General features: G+C 43.4%; 1 protein-coding gene and 1 pseudogene across 1 annotated transcript; both read left to right on the forward strand.

Annotated features, from left to right (window-relative positions):
- Positions 1 to 6636: 6636 nt before the first annotated feature.
- On the forward strand, positions 6637 to 16602 carry LOC121432516 (zinc finger protein 791-like). The gene is made up of 5 exons (XM_041630508.1): positions 6637 to 6686; positions 12406 to 12532; positions 12903 to 12951; positions 14415 to 15661; positions 16269 to 16602. The coding sequence occupies exons 1-5, from the start codon at positions 6681 to 6683 to the stop codon at positions 16487 to 16489; spliced, it is 1650 nt and encodes a 549-aa protein (XP_041486442.1). The 5' UTR covers positions 6637 to 6680; the 3' UTR covers positions 16490 to 16602.
- Positions 12626 to 12768, forward strand: LOC121432535 (annotated as a pseudogene).
- Positions 16603 to 22394: the final 5792 nt, after the last annotated feature.

Raw genomic sequence — 22394 nt, forward strand, 5'->3', positions numbered from 1 at the left:
CTTTCAAACAGACAGAACAGGTTCCTTATACCAGTGACTCTGATGCCTACACACCCCTCCCTGCTATACCTTTCATGTAGGACCTACTGCTTGTCAGGAAGGGTCATCCTAGAACTGCTCCATGGAGTTTGCCAGGTGTCTTCAGCGTCCCAGACCTACTTGGAGACCTGCCATCCCTGGTGCTTCCTAATGACACTATCTGGAGGGTTAACAGTGACTACAGAAATGGCTGGGAAACAAGCAGTGGAGGCAAGAGAATTAAGACAGTCAAGGGTTCAAGGCCATCTTCCATTACAACGTAAGCTCTGTTTCAAACCCAAATGACCACGTGATTCAGTAGTGGTGGTGGATCAAGAGATGCTTGCAAAGGGGTAAGCAGAATATCTAAACGCTCAGGCCCAGAGACCTCTCTGACAACCACCAGCTGGGGAAAAGGAAAACTAGAAACTGAGCAGAACGGAGAGTTCATATCAGTTTTGTCCTTTTCCACGCTGGTGTGTTTACCTAGAAGCAACTACCAACTTTGCATTGCCAAAGAATAGGCTGCTGCCCCGTCTTTAAATCCATATGAACAGTGTCTTAGAGCTTTCTCCACTTCGTAAGTGTACATAGAAGTAGAATGTGGGAGCATCCTAGCATTTAGCTAAAATATTTTGAGTCAACATCCTTGTCTCATGACCCATGTTGGCATGAAGCAGGTCACTAAGCGAGTGGGCAGAAGACAGGCCCCCTCACTGAAAGCATGTGACTTCTGGTTAGAATTGCTACCCTAGGAGCTGCAGGGCGCAAGGAGGAAAGAAGCAGGAGGCCAGAGGTAGGTGTAGCTCCTGGTTCCCATGGGGTGGTAACAGGCATGAGGGTGGTGTTTTGTGAATAGTATTTTTAGCGTACAGAGTCTCTGGGGTCATTCTAACTTGTCTGTGTGAAGAAAAATGTGTGAAGATCAGGCTTAAAGAAAGACTCTTAGGATAGGTAGTTCCTTGGATAAGGGGTCCTGTGAATATCCATTTAGGTGATGTGCAGAAGAACGTCCCTTTGGAAAATCTGAAGGTTTGGGGAGGCACCGTTTCAAGTCTGGGGTTGTGCATGGCAGAGGATTGCATGCTCCCCCAGTTACTTATTTATGTGTCCTTGACCATTCTCCAGTGATCTGCTCTGGGTCTTGATTTCAATGTTAAGTCTGGTGTTTGAACTTGAGAATGTACGAGATCTTGAATTTCAACAACCTGCTTATATGAGTGTGTTTAAATGTTTCCTTTGCTTCCACTCGATTCATTTTTTTAATGCGGGTACCTTATAATTCTGCCAAAGGTAGACAGTGCTGACAGGCTAGTAACATGCAGGCTGCAAATGAACTTTAAAAAAAAAAAAGACAAAAGTAGAAAATGTTTTAAGTATGCAATGTTGCAGTCACAGCTGGCTCCCTGATTTCATTGTATTTGTGAAAAAATGCACCCCCAACCTCAAAAAGAAAAAAAAGGAGGAAAAGGAAAGAATAAGAGTGAATAAAAGCGGGAAGGAAGAAGGGAGGGAGGGAAAGAGGAAGGAAGGAAGGATGGAAGGAAGGAAGGAAGAAAGAAAAAGAAAGAAAAAAAAAGAGAGAAAGAAAGAAACCAACCACTTCCCCTTTGGGCTGCAGAGATGGCTCACTTTCAGCTCTTGCAGATGACCCAAGTTCAGATCCCAGCACCCACATCCGTCTGTTCACAAACATCTGTAACTCCAGCCCCAGGGGATTTGATACCCCCTTTGAGCCTCTGCAGATATGCACACATGTGCATACTCACACATGTGCACATACCCACATATGGAAACATGCATACACTATATACATACATAATTTTCTGGGTCTGGTGGTGAATGCCTTTAATCCCAGCATTGTTGAGGCATACCTAAGTGGATCTCTGAGTTAGAGCCAGCCTAGTCTACATAGCAAGTTCAGGCCGGCAAGGGCTGTATAGTGAGACTACCTCAAAAATATTTTTTCATTTCAAAAGAAAAGAAGCCACGTTGAACTTTGAATGTTCTATAAAGGTGATTACAGCTTCAGTGACTGGAGAGATGGGGTTGTTGCAGGTCCAAAGCTTAATTTGTCTTGGGCTATCTTTAACTCTCTTGCTAGCGATTTTTTCCCCTCTTGAGTGTAGGGGCTAATATTGTAGTTATCAGAATCTCTTTATTTATTTATTTATTTATTTATTAAGGATTTCTGCCTCCTTCCCGCCACCGCCTCCCATTTCCCTCCCCCTCCCCCGATCAAGCCCCTCTCCCTCATCAGCTCGAGCAATCAGGGTTCCCTGACCTGTGGGAAGTCCAAGGACCACCCACCTCTTTAAGAATCTCTTTAAGGATATTAATTTAGCACAGTTCTTGACCAACCATAACGTCAAGGTCATCTGAGACATATCATAGAAATGTCCTCATTTTCCGTAATCTACCTATCCAACGTTTCCACCAATATATTTCAAGTCTCTTGACTATCTTTGTAACTATAAAACATCATAATACTGTTACTACACTGGGACATACTACTAGGGTAACATGAGTATTTTCAGGGTACTCATAGTTGGCTCCAGAATAAATTATCTCTTATCTCCTTTGGGGTGAGAGTTGTATTTTTTTGCTTTCACATATTGCTAAAAGGGGTGGAATTCTTTTTTGTTTGTTGCTTGACTTTTTGGTGTTTAAGACAGGGTTTCTCTGAACAGCCCTGGGCTGTCCTGAAACTCGCTCTGTAGACCAGGCTGGCCTTGGACTCATAGAAATCTGCCTGTCTCTGCCTCTCAAGCAGTAGGTAGAAATCTTTTAATTGTTTTCTTTTATGTGCATTGGTGTTTTGCCTGCATGCATGTCTGTGAAGGTGTCAGATCCCCTGGAACTGAAGTTACAAAAAGTTGTGAGCTGCCCTGTGAGTGTTGGGAATTGAACTCAGGTCCTCTGGGCAGACAGTGTTCTTAACTGCTGAGTCATGTCTCCAACCATTTTTGTTATTTTGTCTCTCCCCTGACCCCCAGCTGAGGACGGAACCCAGGGTCTTGTGCTTGTAAGGCAGGTGCTCTATCACTGAACTAAATCTTCAACCCCGGATGAAGGCTTATAGCAATTAAGTGGGAATTTTGTCATCTCGCAGACCTTTTAAGTAGGGTCTGTATTGTCAGATATGGCCAGCTGTTTCTGAGGTCCCATCCCTCTGCAGCAGCCTCTCTAACCTCAATGCTGATGCTGTAATTCTCACAGCTATGGAGGCTTGTTTGGCAAGCACCCAACTGGGATTCTGTGATTCTCAGTCCCTCGAAGGAGTTGAGGGAAACTGACAAGTAGCCTGGTGTGATTCTGTAATTTCACTGTGAGGTGTGACTGAGGACACTGAAACAGAGATTGTTCCTTGAGACCATGAGACTGAGTGCTAGACAGAGTATGATGTGACCCGTCACACTCTAATCCAGACAGCTAGGGGGCTTTATTACACTAGCCATTAAACTATCCCTGCAGCATCAGGTACCTCAGAATCAGCTCTGAGAACCAGGTTATCCAAGAAGAGTTGCTTTATCTCTATGAATTAGCACTTCCTTCCTCAAGCCTGGGTAGAGAATCACAGACATACTCGTGGTAGGTAACCTGCCAGTACCTGAAACACTGCAGGAAACTGTGGCCCAATTAGCACCTAGCCAAAACCTAACACCCCCACCACAGAAATGAGCAAGCTCCTCAGGCAACCAGATCCTAAACCACCAAGAACTTTAAATGATGCATCCCTTCCTTCCCCCACAAGCTCTGAGTCACACATCAACAACACTTCTTCCTCCCAGTGCATCACCCTTCTTTCCCCAAAGCCTTAAAATAGATACATTGCTCTTTCTGAGCAGTCCCAAGTTATTTCCTTTCAGGTCCCATACTGTGTTTGACGTTAAATCTTATGTCCCTGTCACTAACCTGGCAGAAAGGAATATTTTCTAAGGAGATGCTCTAGCTTTAATGGTATTAAAACTGAACCCCAGCTAGGTGATGGTGGCACAGTTCTTTAATCTCAGCACTCAGGAGGGGGGACAGGTGGATCTCTGAGTTCAAGGCCAGCCTGTTGTCAGAAAAGCAAAACAACAATAACAACAAAAGAAAACAGAAACCCAAGGAATTGGGATTTCTCCAGGAATCTCGTGTTGGATCAGCCGGAGCTGGAGCTCTTCTCTCCAAAATGCTTCCCTCCTCCAATAAAGAGATTAGTAACCTCATAGAAATGTTGACATTTGAGTGATGGTGGGATCATGCCTTGTCCTGGACTGCTTAATGTGCCTAGGTCCCCTAAACTTCCTTCTAACCTTAGTCATCCCAAGATGGACTGATGACGATCACTGAATCTTTCTGCTCCTCTTCGCAATGTAACCTTATCGAGTAGTTCTCCTTTTCCTGCTTTTTACTATTAATTTGTATGTTTTAACTGTCTCCACAAGATTGGGTGCCTGAATCTGACTTCAGATAGATACTGTGATCTTAGGTTTGGTGACAGCCACCAGGAGCAATCTGACTCAGCGTCCCTCTTGAATCTGACCCTCGCGGATATCTGAGGGCCAGGCTGAATTGTGTAGCACCTGTTGTCTCAAGACTGGCTATTGGGAGGCAGGTGATATTGAGCTTCTAGAAGACATCAAAAGTCATTGGGGAGCCGGGCGGTAGTGGCGCACGCCTTTAATCCCAGCACTCGGGAGGCAGAGACAGGCAGATCTTTGTGAGTTCGAGGCCAGCCTGGTCTACAAGAGCTAGTTCCAGGACAGGCTCCGAAGCTACAGAGAAACCCTGTCTCGAAAAACCAAATAAATAAATAAATAAAGTCATTGGGTAAAGTTAAGTGCTTGGTCATTGTTAAAGTATAGGACTTTTGCTAGTATGCTTGGCCTCTGTCCATAAATTACACTTTATGTCTTCAATAATTGTGTTCCTTCACATATATGCTTTCTATGCTACTGACTGAATATGGGAAGGTAGAGAAATCTGCATCATTTCAATTCCTCTAGTGTGATAATATCAGTTTCTCTTATTCCAACGAGACCTGGTCTTTCTTTTGTCTTCTATGACGGAATGAGTTGTTGCCATAGAGACTGGAATTCCTTGAACACATCTGTGACCCCATTGGAAACGGAGGAAACAAGAATTGCCCGCTGAGCAAGTGCCCAGTCAGGAAAGCCGGGACAGGCTCTGCTTATGCTCCTTCCCCTAGTGGAGCCAGTGTGGACTAGTGGGGTAAGCTGGGCTGTCGGAGCAGCCTTGCGCCGAGAATTCATGGGATCTCACTCGGAGAGATGGCTGTGCTCTCCCGCCGCGTAAGCTTTAAGGGGCGGGTCTGTGTCTTGATGGCCAGCCAGGCAAGTTGTTTCGGGATGCAAATCCAATGAGAAATCCAGACATTAAGAATATGGCCGCTACACATCACTGAGACATCCCTTTTGGTCCCTGTCGTTTTCTTGGGATCTGGGTCCTTATGACTGTGGAGGGACTCTCCAGGTTTCTCCCATCGTTTTCGGCCTCCCCTCCACTGACAGCAGGAACCCCAAGCAGATACCAAGACACCATGTCGCTGGAAATGGTTCGTGTGACCGGGTGTGTGGGAGTAGGGCGCCGTTTTAGTCTGCGAATGAGTCTAATCTGGCTCCGAGGAGCCTCGCAGTCGCGATCCTTCTGGGTGGAGCTTGGCCTGCAGCCAGAGCGGCTGAACTGTCCCAGGCTGAGCGCTTGCTCCGTGCCTGAGCGCTTGCTCCGTGCAGCAGGTGCGTCTGTGCCCTCCTCCTCCTGACTGGCGGTGTCCGCAGAGGTTGGTGAAGACTAGGTACACAGGTTGGGAGAGCGTACACCAGAGGAGAAAAGAGGTGTGGTGACTCCCCGAGTCCTGTCACAAACATGCAGGGACATGTGTCTTTTTACAGTGTCACAATTTATTAAAGAACATTAATGTTATCCTTGGCTGTGGTTTTCTAAGTAAGCCCAATTTTGCTGACTCGCAGACCCTGGGCAATCACAGCTCTTTTATTCCCATCTTAAATCACTGATATTAAATCATATATTAACATTTCACACAAAATAAACCAATGCGCAGCTTGCAGAATGTAGAAAGGTTTGGGAGTCTAGGCATTGGGGGACAAACAAAGGTCTGTTGGGGACGGAGTAAGTCTTATCAATCAGCCAGGCAGCCGCACTCTGGTCTTGGGGTGCTCCTTCTAAATAGGCTCAGGTGAGGGGATTGCAGATAGTGTCTTTGCTAAGCACATGTGTTTGCAGTTTTTGATGAAACAAAAGGAGTTGTTTGTTGATGTAGTGAGTTTGGGGCCTCTGGTGTACTGGCAGATAGTGGTTGTTTGCCCTTTCTAGGGCCTTATGCTTAAAATTCAAGTACATCAGGTCAAAACTGTTGCTTAATAAAATGGAGCCATCTTAGGCTTGGCACAACCGAACGCTGATGTGCCTACAGCATAAATTAGCTCTGGGCAGTCACCCTCTTTATTGTGCTATATCTCAGCATCTCAGTGGCATCTTCCTTTCAGATTGCTCTAATTTCATTCTGTGGCTGTAAAATACCTGACCGAAAGCAGCAGAGGGAAGGAAAGGGTTTGTTTGGCTTATACTTCCAGGTTACAGTCAATCCTTGAAGGAATTTGGAGGAGAGACTCAAGCAAGAACTTGAAGCGGAAATCATGGAGGTATGCTGCCCGCTGTCTCAGTAATAAACACATGCTTACCTAGCTTTATTATACTGCCCAGGACCGCCAGCCTAAGGAAGATGCCTTTCCCAGTAGTCTGGGCCCTACAATTAGCTGTCAAGGCAATCTTCCACAGACAGGCCCACCACATACTGCTTTGATTCAGATAATTTCTCAATTGAGATTCTCTTCTCGGGTAACTGTGGATGTGTCAAGTTGAGGATTAAAGCTAACGGGACAGGATGCAAGGAAATCCTTCCTCCAATTTCCCTGACCTGTGCCCTTAGGCCAAGGATTCTTAGGGCTGACAGTGAATCCCGAGTCCTCTTGACACCGTCAGGATCACAGGAAGTAAGATCCACAGGTCTGGGGAGGCTGGAGTTGGCCTCTATCATAACAGTTCTTTTATTTGATTTGTTTCTAAATGTTTTAAAATGGAAAGTCCTGAAAGAAGTAGGCGGATACTTGAGTGTGAATGAAGTATTGTGATAAGGAAACCCCCTAAGAGTCCGCAAGCTTCCCTACAGTTAGGATGGACAGAGCTATTCTTACAGAGAAGAGCCGGATGTGTTAGAGGGTGCCACCGTTAGCTCCTAGATCAGAACAGTTTTCTGTGAGGTCATCCTGTCTTTAGAGTATAGTCAAGGACTGGTGTGTGCTGGCTCAGGCTGGCGGTGGGTCCATGATCACGTGCCTAGAGGAAGGACACAAACTTCAGGAAAATATCCCTAGGTAAGTATTTTGTGTCTCAGCCAGATCAAGTGTTAACTATTAAGGCTAACTGTGGGGATTTGTGGGGATTTGTGGGGATTTGGAAAGCCTTACTCTGGTTTTCTCTGAGTAGCTGGTATTTATCTGTCCAGATCAATATATTATTTCCCAGAGCGAAGGATATCAATCACGTTTGTTCTTGTATGGATAAACAATCCCTGAGGTTATTAGATTGTATTTAGTTAGTTAGTTAGTTAGTTACTTTGTTTTTTGAGACAGAGTTTCTCTGTGTATCCCTCGCTATCCTGGAACTCGCTCTGTAGACTGGACTGGCCTCCAACTCAAAAAGATCCACCTGCCTCTGCCTCCTGAGTGCTGGGGTATAGACTGTCTTTGTTTTAACTGATGTTAAGAGCTCCACAATTTGGAGTGCATAAATTCTCAGCGCCTTTGTTTTTAGTTTTTCTTAATGTGTGATAAAGATTGGCTGACAAGAAAAGCATCTACCAACATCTGACCATAGATTAAAGCCAACTTTATCATGTACACCACATTCAAATTTTATCTCCTATAAAGCTTTTTTTTGTGACCTATTTAAGCTTTCTGGCTTTGCCCACACTGCTTTAAAAATATATTTTTTTGTTATTGTGTGTGTGGCGTGTGCTTGTGAATGCGCATGCTACAGTCTCCTAGGGGAGGTCAGAGGGCAACTGTTCAGAGTCAGCCCTCTTCTTCCACATTTGTGTGAGTTCCAGGGTTTAAACTGAGGTGGCCAGGTATGCCAAGTAAGCACCTTAACCACTGCACGCACCCATATTGCTGACCCACTTACTTCTTCTTTTAAAAATTAATTTGTTTTTATTTAATGTGAATTTGCGTTTTCCTGTATGCATGCCTATGTAAGGGTGTAGGATCCCCTGGAAATGCAGACAGACAGTTATGAGCGACCATGTGGGACTTGAACCTGGGTCTACTGAGAGAGTAGCCTCTGCCCCTCAGTGCTGAGCCATGTTTCCAGTCCCACCCTCTTTTTTCTTTGTTTGTTTTGTTTTTTGTTTGGTTGGTTGGGTTTTTTTGTTTTGTTTTGTTTTTTTGAGACAGATCTCTCTGTGTAGTCCTGGCTGTTTTGGAAATCATTCTGTAGCCCAGGCTGGCCTCGAACTCAAGAGATCGACCTGCTTCTGCCTCCTTAGTGCTGGGATTCTCTGTTAGTTCGAGGCCAGCCTGGTCTACAGTGCAAATTCCAGGGCAGCCAGGGCTACACAGAGAAACCTTTTCTCAAAAGAAACAAAAAAACCCAAGACTCAAAAATCAAAAAGATTTTAACTTTTGTTACAACAAGCAGCTAGAAAGTGTTTTTGTTTTAAAAGGACCAACTTTTCAGTTGCCCTCTAAGGCAACAAGAAAGCAGTAGAAAACTCTTGCATCTCCATCCAGTTTGGTACTCGTCTCTGTTCCTTTGCAAAGGTTGAAAGCACAGCAACAGCCATTGTCTTAAAGCTCTGGCTGTCTTAGATTTTAGGAGCTGCAGAACATCCTTAAACCATTCCCACAGGAGGCCCCACCTGAGGACAAGTTAATACCTAGGAAACAATGAGAATCTTTTTTTAAGATTTATTTTTATTCTACGAGTATTGGCTTCTTGCCCACATGTATGTAAGTGCACCATATACATGCCTGGTATTCTTGGAAGCCAGAGGACAATGAATTCACCCGGAACTGGAGCCACCATGTGGGTTCTAGGAAGTAAACCCCAGTCTTCTGGAGGAGCAGCCGGAGCTCCCACCCACCAAGTTATCCATCACTCCAGCTCTTTGATGGCCTTAGCCTGTCTTGATTACCAGAATCAGAATGCTGAGTTTTAAAATTCTAGCTACATTATGAACTAGGAAATATTCAGACAAATTAGCTTATTCATTTTATGAGCAGTTCTGTTTTTATATAAAAACGTATAATATAAAAACACAAGCGCTGCAGACAATTATATATATATTCATATAGCCATACAAAAGGAGTTTCATTTCTTGGGCCAGAGATCAAAAGTGCAGTCCATCCTGGTGGGGAAGTCAAGCAGCATCTGGTGACATCATCTACAGGCAGGAAGCAAAGAGCGCATATCAGGGATGTACACAGTTTGCGATTCCCTCCCCGGGGAGCAGTTCAGCCCATAATGAGGATGGTTGTTCTCACACCAGTGAATATAATCAAAAATAACTGTTCACAGATCTTCTTAATGGCTGGCTTTGGTCTGTCTCGTGGATAATTCTAAACTCTGTCACGTGACAATTAGCATTAGCCATCCCACTTTTGATTGTTTTGTTTTTGATTTTCAAGATAGGGTTTCCCAGTGTGTAGTCCTGACTGTCCTGGAACTTGCGCTGTAGACCAGGCTGGCCTCGAACTCACAGAGGTCCACCTGCCTCTGCTTCCCGAGTGCTGGGATTAAGAGCATGCACCACTTTTGTCTGGCGCCATCTCTGTCACGTGACAATTAGCATTAGCCATCCCACTTTTGATTGTTTTGTTTTTGATTTTCAAGATAGGTTTCCCAGTGTGTAGTCCTGACTGTCCTGGAACTTGCGCTGTAGACCAGGCTGGCCTCGAACTCACAGAGGTCCACCTGCCTCTGCTTCCCGAGTGCTGGGATTAAGAGCATGCACCACTTTTGTCTGGCGCCATCACACTTTTAGTAATTATGGAATTTCTTACATACCTTTGAGGGGTAAGAGCTGTTTCTAAGAACATGAGCTATTTTTCATTGTTCATTTATATTCCCTAAAAATATATTTATTAGAAAATGAATTACCCTTAATCGTATATAAGTTCTTGTATCGTTGTTGTGACAAAATTCTTGAGAAGAACATGTAAGAGAGCGAGATTTATTTTGGATTTAGTTCAAGGTTGGGGTCTATCACGTTGGGAGAAGCTTGACAACAAGAGTTAGAGGCAGCTTCTCAGGTTGTAACTGAAGTCAGAAAGCAGATGGCAATAAATTCCAGTGCTTAGCAACGGCTGTTTTCTGAATTCACTTTCACCCAGCCCAGTGAATGGCACATCTCACAAACAGGCTGAGCTCTTCTGCCTAAAATGGAATCAAGATAATCCCAGACATACTTAGCAAGAGTCCTGTCTCCTAGGTGAATTTTAGATCCTGTCAAGTTGAAAATTAGTATGTACCATCATACTTTCTTTAATAAAGAAAGTAAAATGGTTATAATGTTTTATTTTATGTATATGGTTGTTTTGCCCAAGTGTGTATCCATGTGCACATGTGTGTGGCATGCATACCTAGTGCCTACAGAGACCAGAAGAGAGGGTCATATTACCTGGAAATGGAGTTGCACAGTTGTGAGCTACTGTGTGGGTGCTGGGAATCAAATCCAGGTCCCCTGAAAGAGCAGCCAGTAATCTTAATGGCCGAGCCATTTCTCTAGTCTTGCAAGTCTTATTATTGTTTAAGAATGCTCTACGAGAAAGCAGATACACTCTTCTAAATATTGTTACAGTGAATCATAGATGATATATTTGAGCTCCTAACAAGTTGTGAGAAGAGCAAGTAAAGGCTATCCACTTAGTCAGTATTCTATTTCTCTGCAGAGACGCCATGACCATGGCAACTCTTAGAAAGAAAACATTTCATTGGGAGTTTGCTTACAGTTTCACAAGTGTATTCCATTTTCACCATGGTAGGGAGCATGGCGCCTCCCATGGAGTTGAAGCAGTAGCTGAGTGTTATAGACTGGAATGGCATGGGGGAAGAAGAGAGAGACAGAGGGGGGGGAGAGAGAGAGAGAGAGAGAGAGAGAGAGAAAGAGAGAGAGAGAAGGAGGAGGAGGAGGAGGAGGAGGAGGAGGAGGAGGAGGAGGAGAGACTGGGTCTGGGCTGGCAGGGGATTTTGAAGCCTCAAAGCCCACCTCTCAGTGACACACCTCCTCCAGCAAGGCCACACCTATGCTAACAAGTACTCTTCTCCTGATCATTCTAACCCTTCTCAAGCCACTTCCTAATGACCAAGCATTCGACTACATGAGTATGTGGGTACCAATCTTATTCAAAAGACTGAACCAGCTTCTCAAAGATTCATTATTCAGAAAATATACCTAGTCTAACCAGTTTCTCTCTAAAATCACATGGAAACGTGGTATGGATTCTGAGAGAAAAAATATAAAAGTGATATAGAAGTCTGGTGTAGGAGTTCCTTCTGCTTATGTGTTGCTTTCATTGGATGATGCCTTGGCCTAATTGATAGAGCAGAACTTAGGTAGGCAGAGTAGACAGAACTGAATGCTGGGAAGAAGGGCAGAGTGGCAGAAGCCATGAATCTCCTGCCTGAGACAGACGCTGGTTAGAATCTTGCCGGTAAGGCACAGTTATGTGGCAATACACAGATTAATGGAAATAGGTTAAATTAAGATGTAAGAGTTAGCCAATAAGAAGTTAGAGCTAATGGGCCAGGCAGTGTTTAAATGAATACAGTTTCTGTGTGATTATTTCAGGTGTAAGCTGGCTGGGATGAAAAGCAGGCCCTCCTTGCAACAAAAGTCACATATGGTTGGCACCAACTGTTCAAGAAAGCCACATCATTTTTATGGTTATATAAGAAAGAGCTGCTCTTAATCACAGGTCCCAGATACCAAAAGAAATGGAAATTTTTCCTTCAGCATATGTAAGAATATGCAGTCTTGGGACAGCTCATATTGGATTTTCTTTGGGACATTAGATAGTCAGAATGTGTTATAAAGTTTGTCACAATGACCCAGTGGACAAAGAGAGTTAGCACAGCTTATGGGGGCAAAGGTGGTCCTATTCTGCTGTTGCTTTACTCATTGTTCCAATCTACTGTCAGAACTACTGTATTGGAGAATCTTAGTATGTATGAACAGTAACCGTGTGGTGAGCAAGACATCTTGAACATATATGAACATAGTGTCACAATAACTTCTTATAAAGTCTAGACCGCTGGTACTGTGAAGTTCACCCTTGTGGAAATGTATGTGTGTGCTTTTAGGAGTCAGTGACCTTTGAGGATGTGGCTGTGCACTTCACCACGGAGGAGTGGGCCATGCTGGATCCATCCCAAAAGGAGCTCTACAAAGATGTGCTGAAGGAAATATTGAGAAACATGATCTCTATAGGTAAAGACATCCATTCTCATAATAGGTCAGTCAAACAAAAGTGCTTCTAGCTCATCGCTGCTGCATGAACAGAAATATGGTAAAGATTTGGGGATGCTTATTTGGCAGGGGACACACCAAGATCAGGAAGCTGGTTTTCTTAGTCCATTCTCACTGACTCCTGCGACTTTCCCAAATGTAGAAAAGTTGACTGTATAATTTGTGGTAGTGGGAGACTGTTCACATTCTGCCCCCCCAAAAAGACAAAAAAAGGTGGCAGGGATGAATAAATGAAATGGGCTACTTTATACCATGAATTTAGTTGGAATCTACTAATGTTTTTCCTATAGTATCATGATTTATAATGATTCATTTTTGATCTGTATTTTAGGAAACATAAGGAAATACCAAAAGATTGAAAATTCTGGCATAAAGCTAAGGTAATTCAGGTTCCTCGATGTTTATGGTGCCATAGGATATTTTACAAAAAGGTAAAGGAGACAAATATGTCAAGTTTCAATCTGAGTTGATCTCAGGAAATTGTCTCTGAAACTTCCAATATGTTTCAAGTCGTCAATAAGAGCATCTCGGATACTCAAGCACTGAAAACAACTTGAGTATCATGATACATGCATACATACGATATCATACTTCACATGTACAAACTTTATACCATATACAATATGGAATATGAAATATCAGTTTATCTGCCGTCTTCGGTATGAGATGCATATGAAACAAAATAAGATGTCAGACCAGCCTGGTCTACAGAGCGAGTTCTAGGACAGGCTCCAATGCCACAGAGAACAAAATAAGATGTCAGACCAGCCTGGTCTACAGAGCGAGTTCCAGGACAGGCTCCAACGCCATGGAGAAACCAAAGATGCCACTTTTAGACTGGAACTGTTGAGAGAATACGTATAGACAGGTGTGGGGCCACACTTTTAATCTCAGCACATGGGAAGCAGAGGCAGGTGGATGTCTGATTTAGAGGCCAGCCTGGTCTACTAAGTGTGTTTCAGGCCAGCCAGCACTTCAAAGTGAAATCTTATCTCATAAATAAATAAATAAAACAAACAAACAGAAAGATAACTCAATGTGGGCATTTGTCTTAAGGTGTCTACTGATGTGAAGAGACACCATGACTGTGGCAACTTATAAAGGAAAACATGTATTTGGGTCTGGTTTCCAAGCTCAGAGGTTTAGTCATTATTGTCATGGACTTGTAGCCAAGCATGGTGCTAAAGAAGGAGCTGAGAGTTCTACATCTGGACCCACAGGCCGCAGAAAAAAAGAGCATGACACACTGGGTCTAGACTGAGCATCTGAAACCTCAAAACTCTTCCCCAGTGACACACTTCCTCCAACATGGCCACATCCCCTAATAGTACCACTCCCTATGAGCTTATGGGAGCCATTTTTATTCAAACTACCATAGCATTCAAGTAGTTCAAAAGGCAACATCATTTTCATCATCAGTACTGGACATTAAATGGTGTACAATATTGAGTATTGAGATGGGTATTTAAATGTGACATATACATTCAATGTTTGCTAAATGTGGAACAATATAACTTCTCATTGTGTTTATAATACCATTGCTGTTATTACAGCTATCCTCAAATCATGCTGCATAGCATTCCGTGAACACATGTTCAGAATTCCTACAGTAGCTGGGCGATGGTGGCGCACGCCTTTAATCCCAGCACTCGGGAGGCAGATCTCTGTGAGTTCGAGGCCAGCCTGGTCTACAAGAGCTAGTTCCAGGACAGGAACCAAAAGCTACGGAGAAATCCTGTCTCAAAAAACCCAAAAAAAAAAAAAAATTCCTACAGTACACAGAACCAGTATTTCTACTACTAATAACCAAACACTTAGCAATCTACTTTTTTATTTCTTACAGATGTCAACTGATGGAGAAACTCCACGAGTGTAAGGAAGATCATGAGTGTGCAGAAATTGTCAGCTTCTCTACAGAGGGCACTGTGGACCACACATTTTATCCAGGAGTACATATGTGTGGAAGAAATGGGTGTGTAAATGTAGTCATCGGCTATTTAGCTCTAAGTGTGCGGCTAAAACCTAGGCCAGGGCAGAAAAGAAAAGAAGTTCGGGAACATGGAAAGGAGCTGAATAATAATAAAGAGTCAGAGGACCCCTCCAGCTCTCCCCCATCTTTGCAGAAGCATAAAAGTGCTGTCACGGAAGAGAAATCTAATAAAAATGAGCAGTCTAATGAAGACGTAAGAATCGGTCACACTCAGGAACGTACTCCTGAAGAAAAGCACCATGAATGTAAGCAGTGTGGGAAAACGTTTACTTCTCTCGGATCCTTAAAGGGCCATGAACAACATTACCGTGCAAAGAAATCCTTTGCATGTAAGCAGTGTGGGAAAGCCTTCCCTTTTCCCAGTTCCCTACAAGTCCATGAAAGGATCCACACTGGCGAGAGGCCCTTCACGTGTAAGCAGTGTGGGAAAACCTTTGCTTATTCCAGTTCTCTTCTAAGACATGAAAAGATTCACACTGGCTCGACTCCCCATCAGTGTCAACTGTGTGGGAAAACCTTTACTCGTTTCAATTCTCTTTTAAGGCATAAAATAATCCACACCGGTGAGAAGCCCTATGCATGTAATCAGTGTGGGAAAAGCTTTTCTCGCTCTGCTTCCCTTCAAAGACACATGAGAATCCACACCGGAGAGAAACCCTATGTATGTAAGCAGTGTGGGAAAGCCTTCATTACTTCTACTTATCTTCAAATACACGAACGAACTCACACTGGGGAAAAACCCTCTGTATGTAAGGATTGTGGGGATGCCTTCATGCTTTGGAATCAGTTTCGAAAACATAAAGTAACCCACAGTGGTGTGAATCCCCATGTTTGTAAGCAGTGTGGGAAGACGTTCACTCGTCTCAGTTCCCTACAAATCCATGTAAGAAGTCACACTGGTGAGAAGCCCTGTGTGTGTAAGCAGTGCACAAAAGCCTTCGTGTCTTTGTATCAGTTAAGAAGGCATGAAGTAAGTCATAGTGGTGTCAAACTCTATGAGTGCAAACAGTGTGGGAAGGGGTTCTTCTGTTCGACTTCTTTTCGAAGTCATGAAAAGATACACAGCGGCGATAACCCACATGCGTGCTCACAATGTGAGAAGTCATGAAAAGATACACAGCGGCGATAACCCACATGCGTGCTCACAATGTGAGAAGTCATGAAAAGATACACAGCGGCAATAACCCACAATGTGAGAAGTCATGAAAAGATACACAACGGCGATAACCCACATGCGTGCTCACATGTGGGAAGTCATGAAAAGATACACAGCGGCGATAACCCACATGCGTGCTCACAATGTGAGAAGTCATGAAAAGATACACAGCGGCAATAACCCACAATGTGAGAAGTCATGAAAAGATACACAACGGCGATAACCCACATGCGTGCTCACAATGTGAGAAGTCATGAAAAGATACACAGCGGCGATAACCCACAATGTGAGAAGTCATGAAAAGATACACAGCGGCGATAACCCACATGCGTGCTCACATGTGGGAAGTCATGAAAAGATACACAGCGGCGATGACCCACATGCGTGCTCACAATGTGAGAAGTCATGAAAAGATACACAGCGGCGATAACCCACAATGTGAGAAGTCATGAAAAGATACACAGCGGCAATAACCCACATGCGTGCTCACAATGTGGGAAGTCATGAAAAGATACACAGCGGCGATAACCTACATGCCTGCTCACAATGTGAGGTTTTGAGTTCTGAGAGTACTTTGCGGAAACACAAAAGGATTCACACTGGAGAGAGACCTCGTGTGTGTAAGCAGTGTGGGAAAGCCTTCACCCACTTAAGTTCTCTTCAGTACCATGTGTTGATGCACAGTGGTGAGAAACCCCATGAGTGTAAGGGGTGTGGGAAAGGCTTTAGGTCTCTTAGTCACCTTAAAAACCATGAAAGAACTCAACACTGAGCAGAGACCATCTTCATGTAAACGATATGGGAAATCTGTTGCTTAATACCTCTTATGAAAACAGTCATTCTCCGAGGTTTACATCCCCAGCTTTGAAAGCAGTGCTTACACTTTTTAAATGGCCGGGTTGCTTTCACATGAATTCACCCTGAATAAAAGTGGGACCTTTTTGCTACCAATGTGTGAAAGCCTATCATGCTGATTTCTTAAGAACAGAACAAAACCAAACCAAACAGCAAACTTGAAACAGCCACATGGAGGGAAAACTTTTTAAAAAATAACAGGGAAATGATTTTTATTCTAAAAGTTTTCTTCAAGTCCATGAATGAAATCATACTAGAGAAAAGCCCTCTGAATGTGAGTGATGCTGAAATCATTTTGTAGCCTCAGATTGTGGGAAAGACATGACAGAGATCTGACTGCAGAGGAACCTTGTGTACATTTTCAGTGTAGAAAATCTCCGCCTCTTCCCTGGTTCCTCCAAATATGTGTAAGTCAACCAGAGGGGACCAGAGGGCTGACTAAGCAGCTAAGAGCACTGGCTGCTCTTCCAGAGGACCTAGGTTTGATTCCCAGCAGCCACATGGAAGCCTACAACGGTGTCTAATTTGAGTTCCAAGGGGTCCAGTGTCCTCTTGTGACTTCAGTGGCCTCTGTATGCTCGTGGTACACAGACATCCATGCAGACAAATTACCTATACCCATAGTAATGTTTTAAAAAGCCACACTGGAGAGACTCTTTGTATGTAGGTAATATTAGAAAGTCTCCCAGTACTACTGTTCCTTTTACAGAAATGAAAGATCCTACCACAGAATACACCTTAAATACAAACTTTTTTTTTTTAAAAAAATAGACTTATTTGTATTATTCCATGTGTATGAATGCTTTGCCTGCCGGTGTGAATGTGTGTGACGTCTGCTGTGAAGATGCCTCAGACCCTCTGGAGCTGGAGTTACAGGTGGTTAGGAACAGTCACATAGGTGCTGGGAGCTGAGCACGAGCCCTTTGTAAACGTAACGAGTGCTTTCAACCCCTAAGCTAAAACTCTCTGACCTTCAGACAAGGTGGAAATAGGCTTACATTTTTGGGCCTCCCCAACTATGTTTATTTCTCTCTCGATGGTTATTTTCTAACATACTTTCTTGCCTGTCTATGATGGTTGGTTTTAATGTCAACTTGCCACATAACAGAAGCACCTGAGTGTGGACCCTCACTGGAAGAACTGTTCTAATTTTCTTGACTTATGTGGGAAGACCCGCCCACTCCACTTGTGGGTGGCACCTGCTGGTTCAGATGAAAGGGATATGGCAGAAGGAAGAACATCTTGCCTTTTGCTCACTTCTCTTTCCATCTTGTCACCTAGTTCTGTTGTCCTGTTGCAATTGATGTTTACTTCACAGATATCAGATCTAGTGTTTCCAAACTTTGATTGTGTGTTGGGGCCAGCCGACCTGTCGAACAGTACCTGAATAGGGGAGAGAGGATTATGAAAGAGACAAAAGACAGGAGATGGAATCAGGAGGGTCTCAGTGAATACTGCAGAAGCTCTGAATTTATTCCTCATAACACTTTTATAGCAAGAAGGGGATGGGAAAAGACTTCCTTACCATGGTTCAAGGAACAAACAAGCCTAATCACCTCCTTAAAACATCTAGTAACCTTGTCTTTGGCCAAACATCCTTTTAATTGGCCTTGAGGAGGAAGAACAAGCTTGAACTCTTTGACCTTAAGTCAAGATGAAATGGAGTCCCTGTGATCTCCCACAGTTGTGACTAGGGAAACAGGGTAGTTCAGGAAACTTCTAGGCTCATTGTGCCAGATTGGGACTGCTGAAGCCCATCCACCTATCCACTAACCACCCACAGACCCTCCACCCACTCACCCAACTACCAACCCCGAACGCTATGGCTCCAGCCTTAAGGACCTAGGAATGACCACGTTATCAGCTCCCTGGTCATTCTGCCTTTGTCACTACTTTAAAGCCGACTTAATTCCATTTCTCTAGAGAAGCCTATTGGATACAGTGTCCTTTTAAGGTTGAACTATTTTAAGATTGCTTTCAGAATAGCAAATGATAACTTTTTCTTTTTACTCCTAAGCAGGATATATATGTTTTACAGATCAGGCCATGTTTAGAAGTTTGTTTAGTTTCTGTTGTATGAAACATGAAGGCCCCTATCTCAAGAGATCCACCTACCTCTGCCTCCTGAATGCTAGGACTAAAAGCGTGGGCCATCTTAACCAGTCCAATGGGTTGGATTTTTTTAACAATGGGACATGAAAATAGACATCTGATCATCAAGGCTTTGCTCACTGATGGAAGGAAAGTACAATGAAGAGGACGAACCTTGGCTTGAGAATACCGGATAAGGTTGAAAGTAATGGGTATTAGTGTACCATGCTTTTTCTTTTGGACCACCAACCAGCTCCCAAATCATTGCTATTAGTTTTGAATGCTTGGCCTAGCTTAGGCATGTTTCTGGCTAGCTCTTTTAATTTAACCATTTTCTGTTTATTTACCATTTGCTTCAGGGCTTATTACCTTTCTTATTTCTGTATACCCTATTTTCACTGCTTCTCTAGGTCTGTCTATCTGGCATCTCTCTCATTTTCTCCTTCTTCCTTTCATTCTTTTTCTCCCGAGGCTAGCTTTCTCCTTTTTATTCTTTCTGCTAGCCCTGCCTATCCTTTCTTCTTTATAGCTATTGGCTGTTTAGCTCTTCTTAAACCAAACAGGTGCCTTAGGCCAGGTGAAACAAATGCAACACATCTTTACATGATTCAACAAATGCAGCAGAAACAAAAGTGACACACTTTACTCAGTTAAAGTCATATCCTGCAGCATAAACAAACGGAGCACATCTTTGCCCAGTTAATATTCCACAGCACATCAGTAACTAGTAACGAGGTGAGTGATTTGATGTGGGAATGACTCCAGAGGTAGGATGTTAGTGTAATGTACGTCTTAGTCACTGTCCTATTGCTGTAAAGAGACACCATGACCAACGCAATTCTTATAAAAAGAGCACTTAATTGTGGGCTTGCTTACAGGTTCAGGGGTCACTCCATTATCAACATGGCAGGGAGCCTGGTGGCATGCAGACAGACGTGATGCTGGAAGAGTAACAGGGTTTTATATCCTGATCCAAAGGGAGAGAGAGAGAGAGAGAGAGAGAGAGAGAGAGAGACTCTGGGCTTGGCATGGGCTTTTGAAACCTGAAAGCCCACCCTTCCTCAAACAAGGCCATGCCTCTTAATTCTTTGAATCCCTTCGAATAGTGCCACTTTCTGGTGACTAAGCCTTCAAATATGCGAGCCTGTGGGGGTTTAAACACAGGAAACCAAAAGTGAACTTTTCACATACCTATAGTTTTTCTGTTACCTAATGTATGCTCTGTTTTCACACAACTGGTATTCCACCTTTGCAGATAAGCTGGTATCTCACAATTCTATTGAAACGTCACACTACCTGTGTGTAGTACTGACTCCAGAGGCCAGTTTGTGTTTCTTAGCAAAAAGTAGGCCCAAGATACTATCCAGGGCCATGACATTTTGTAAAGAACCTCAATTTTGGTTGAATTGGAACAATTTCTGTAACTATAGTCATCTGATTTCCAGTACTAAAGCAATTCACTTCTCTGGAGTATTGCTGTCCCTGCTCCATGGACCCCAAATAATGGCCAAACAGGATTAGATCTATCACTTAGCATTCTTCAACTGACTACTCATTGGCTATGCCAATGATGAGAGACCTCTTTGTAAGTTGTCAGTGAGTGAGGCCCGAAGGCCACAAGATTTCTCCTTTGTCTGTTTTTTCCTTAACTTGTGTTTATGTTCTGTTGGAATTTATAAGGCATTTGTGGCCTCTCTCTCTCTCTCTCTCTCTCTCTCTCTCTCTCTCTCTCTCTGTGTGTGTGTGTGTGTGTGTAAAATCATTACTTCTAAGATTTCATCTGATTCACTTGATTTGGAGGCCCTTACAATGGAATTAAGATTTTTGGTGGAATTGTGTTGCGTTAAGCTTTTTATTTTGGGTTAAATCATTGGTTTTGTGTGTGTGTTTACATGTGTGTGTTTAATCACATTGCTTTTTTTCAAATGGAACTCTGCACAATTTTCAGGATGTAGCAGGGTTGAAGTTTTGTTTGACTCTGTTTGTCTCTGCTCTATAACGTTTGGGTCACCAGGCTAAATGAAAAATAGTGTCTGCAAAAATACTCACTATCCATGGGTAGGCCCACTATGAAAATACATTAAAATAAAAGAATATCTAGAAAAAAACCCCAAATTTATCATCTTTCAAATGACAATCATTCTAGGATATGGAGGAATATTGTGACTTCTTTTTGCCCAAGTGTATCAGTTGTTACGTTAGGAATGAGTAGAAAGGAAAATACAAATAAATAAAGGTGGCTGTTATTCCTTTGTTGATGACAAACAGCAGACAAGGAAAAGGTAAACACAAGGAGACAGTAGGGCCATGAGAGTGAAGAGGGGTAATTTTGTAGGGGGTGAGCAAAGAAATATAATCGGGTTAGAGCAGTTAGAAGACAGACGAGAAACCGTGAAGACCAGGCCAGCCCGTGTTCTTTGGGCAAGTCTCTGAAAAGGAAAATAATACGGATAGAATAGAGACCACGAGTAGAGGGGAAAGAGGAAAGAGACCGAGCAGGACACAACTGGCCGGCTAATTTGACAGTAGATATTAAATAAGACTCTTATAAATGCGAAGGAGAGGGAGCTGGATGGATTCTGAAGTATAAATGTAGGGAGCTGGAGAACTGTCTCTCTTGTGGTTTAGAGTGCAGTCCTGTTTTTTGCAAAGAACCCAAATTCTGTACCGGTACCCACAGTCAGAGGCTTGTAACTCCATCTCCGGGGATACAGTGCCCTCTTCTGGCCTCTTTCGGCACCTGCATACGTGTGGCAGGCACACAGACAAGCAATATATATATTTTTTAATTCTTAAGATGCCATTTAGTCAGCTTGCTGACTGCAGCCTCAAGCCTCTCAGCTTTTCCTTTCTCTGCTCCCGTCTTTCTAAAAGGTCACTTAAAATACCTCCGTCTGGGGCTCTCCGGATCTTGCTCCCAGCCTTAACGCTTCAGCCGTCGCACGCAGAATCTCGTGTCTGCTCATTGCTCGTCACTAGCCTGCTACAAAGCCTTTACCACCATGGTCGCCTTTCAAATTTAATCTTCTCCTCTCATCAAGGCTTCCTTTCTATCTTTTACTCGTTCTTTGTGAGCTTAGTTCCCTGCAGTCAGGCTGGTGGTCCTGGGAGCAGGAATAGTTGCCCTGGAAGTCGCCTGTGTGGTATTTTCCAGGTTTGTGTTTAGTGCCGTGCAACTTCGTTGGGACCTGTCCAACCCTTGTAATTCTGAAGAATCCTTGATATATTTCTAATGACTCGGTGTCGCTTCATTCCCAAAATGTTTTGCTATAGAAATGACTATGTGAGGTGCGTGGGTGCAAGAGATTTTCAAAGAGGTAAACAGAACGTGTAAACTGCCAGCCACTGGTGACAAACATCGACCCCAAAGGGAGAGGGAACGCTAGAAGCCGAGCCAAATAGAAATAACTCACATTGGATTTATTCTTTGTTATGACTTTTTTCACACATGCAAATAAAATTTAGCTGACATCTTTGCCTTGTTAAATAGGCTTCTACCTATTTTTAATTCCATGTAAAATATAGCGTTTCACCCCTTTCATATGTAAAGCTAGGGAGTTTGGGACTCTCACAGCCGGATGGTACCCCAGGAAAGCTTATGCTGGGATTTGAGATTTGGCGCCACAGTACACGCTAGAGGATGTTTTTTCTGTCATTTAAGCCTTAGGAGATGGGCATGTGACTCACTGGCCAATAAGAAAAGTTGCTTAGCTGCATAAACCATCCAATGA

The sequence above is a fragment of the Microtus oregoni genome, unplaced genomic scaffold (assembly GCF_018167655.1).
Source record: "Microtus oregoni isolate MIOR12 unplaced genomic scaffold, Mior012 000034F_ref0000314, whole genome shotgun sequence".
Taxonomy (NCBI): domain Eukaryota; kingdom Metazoa; phylum Chordata; class Mammalia; order Rodentia; family Cricetidae; genus Microtus; species Microtus oregoni.

Excerpts from the sequence above, each read along its gene's own strand:
- LOC121432516 (XM_041630508.1), top strand. Across the intron at positions 12,533-12,902 it reads GAGAAACATGATCTCTATAG|GAAACATAAGGAAATACCAA; the intron begins GTAAAGACATCC and ends TCTGTATTTTAG. Across the intron at positions 12,952-14,414 it reads AATTCTGGCATAAAGCTAAG|ATGTCAACTGATGGAGAAAC; the intron begins GTAATTCAGGTT and ends TATTTCTTACAG.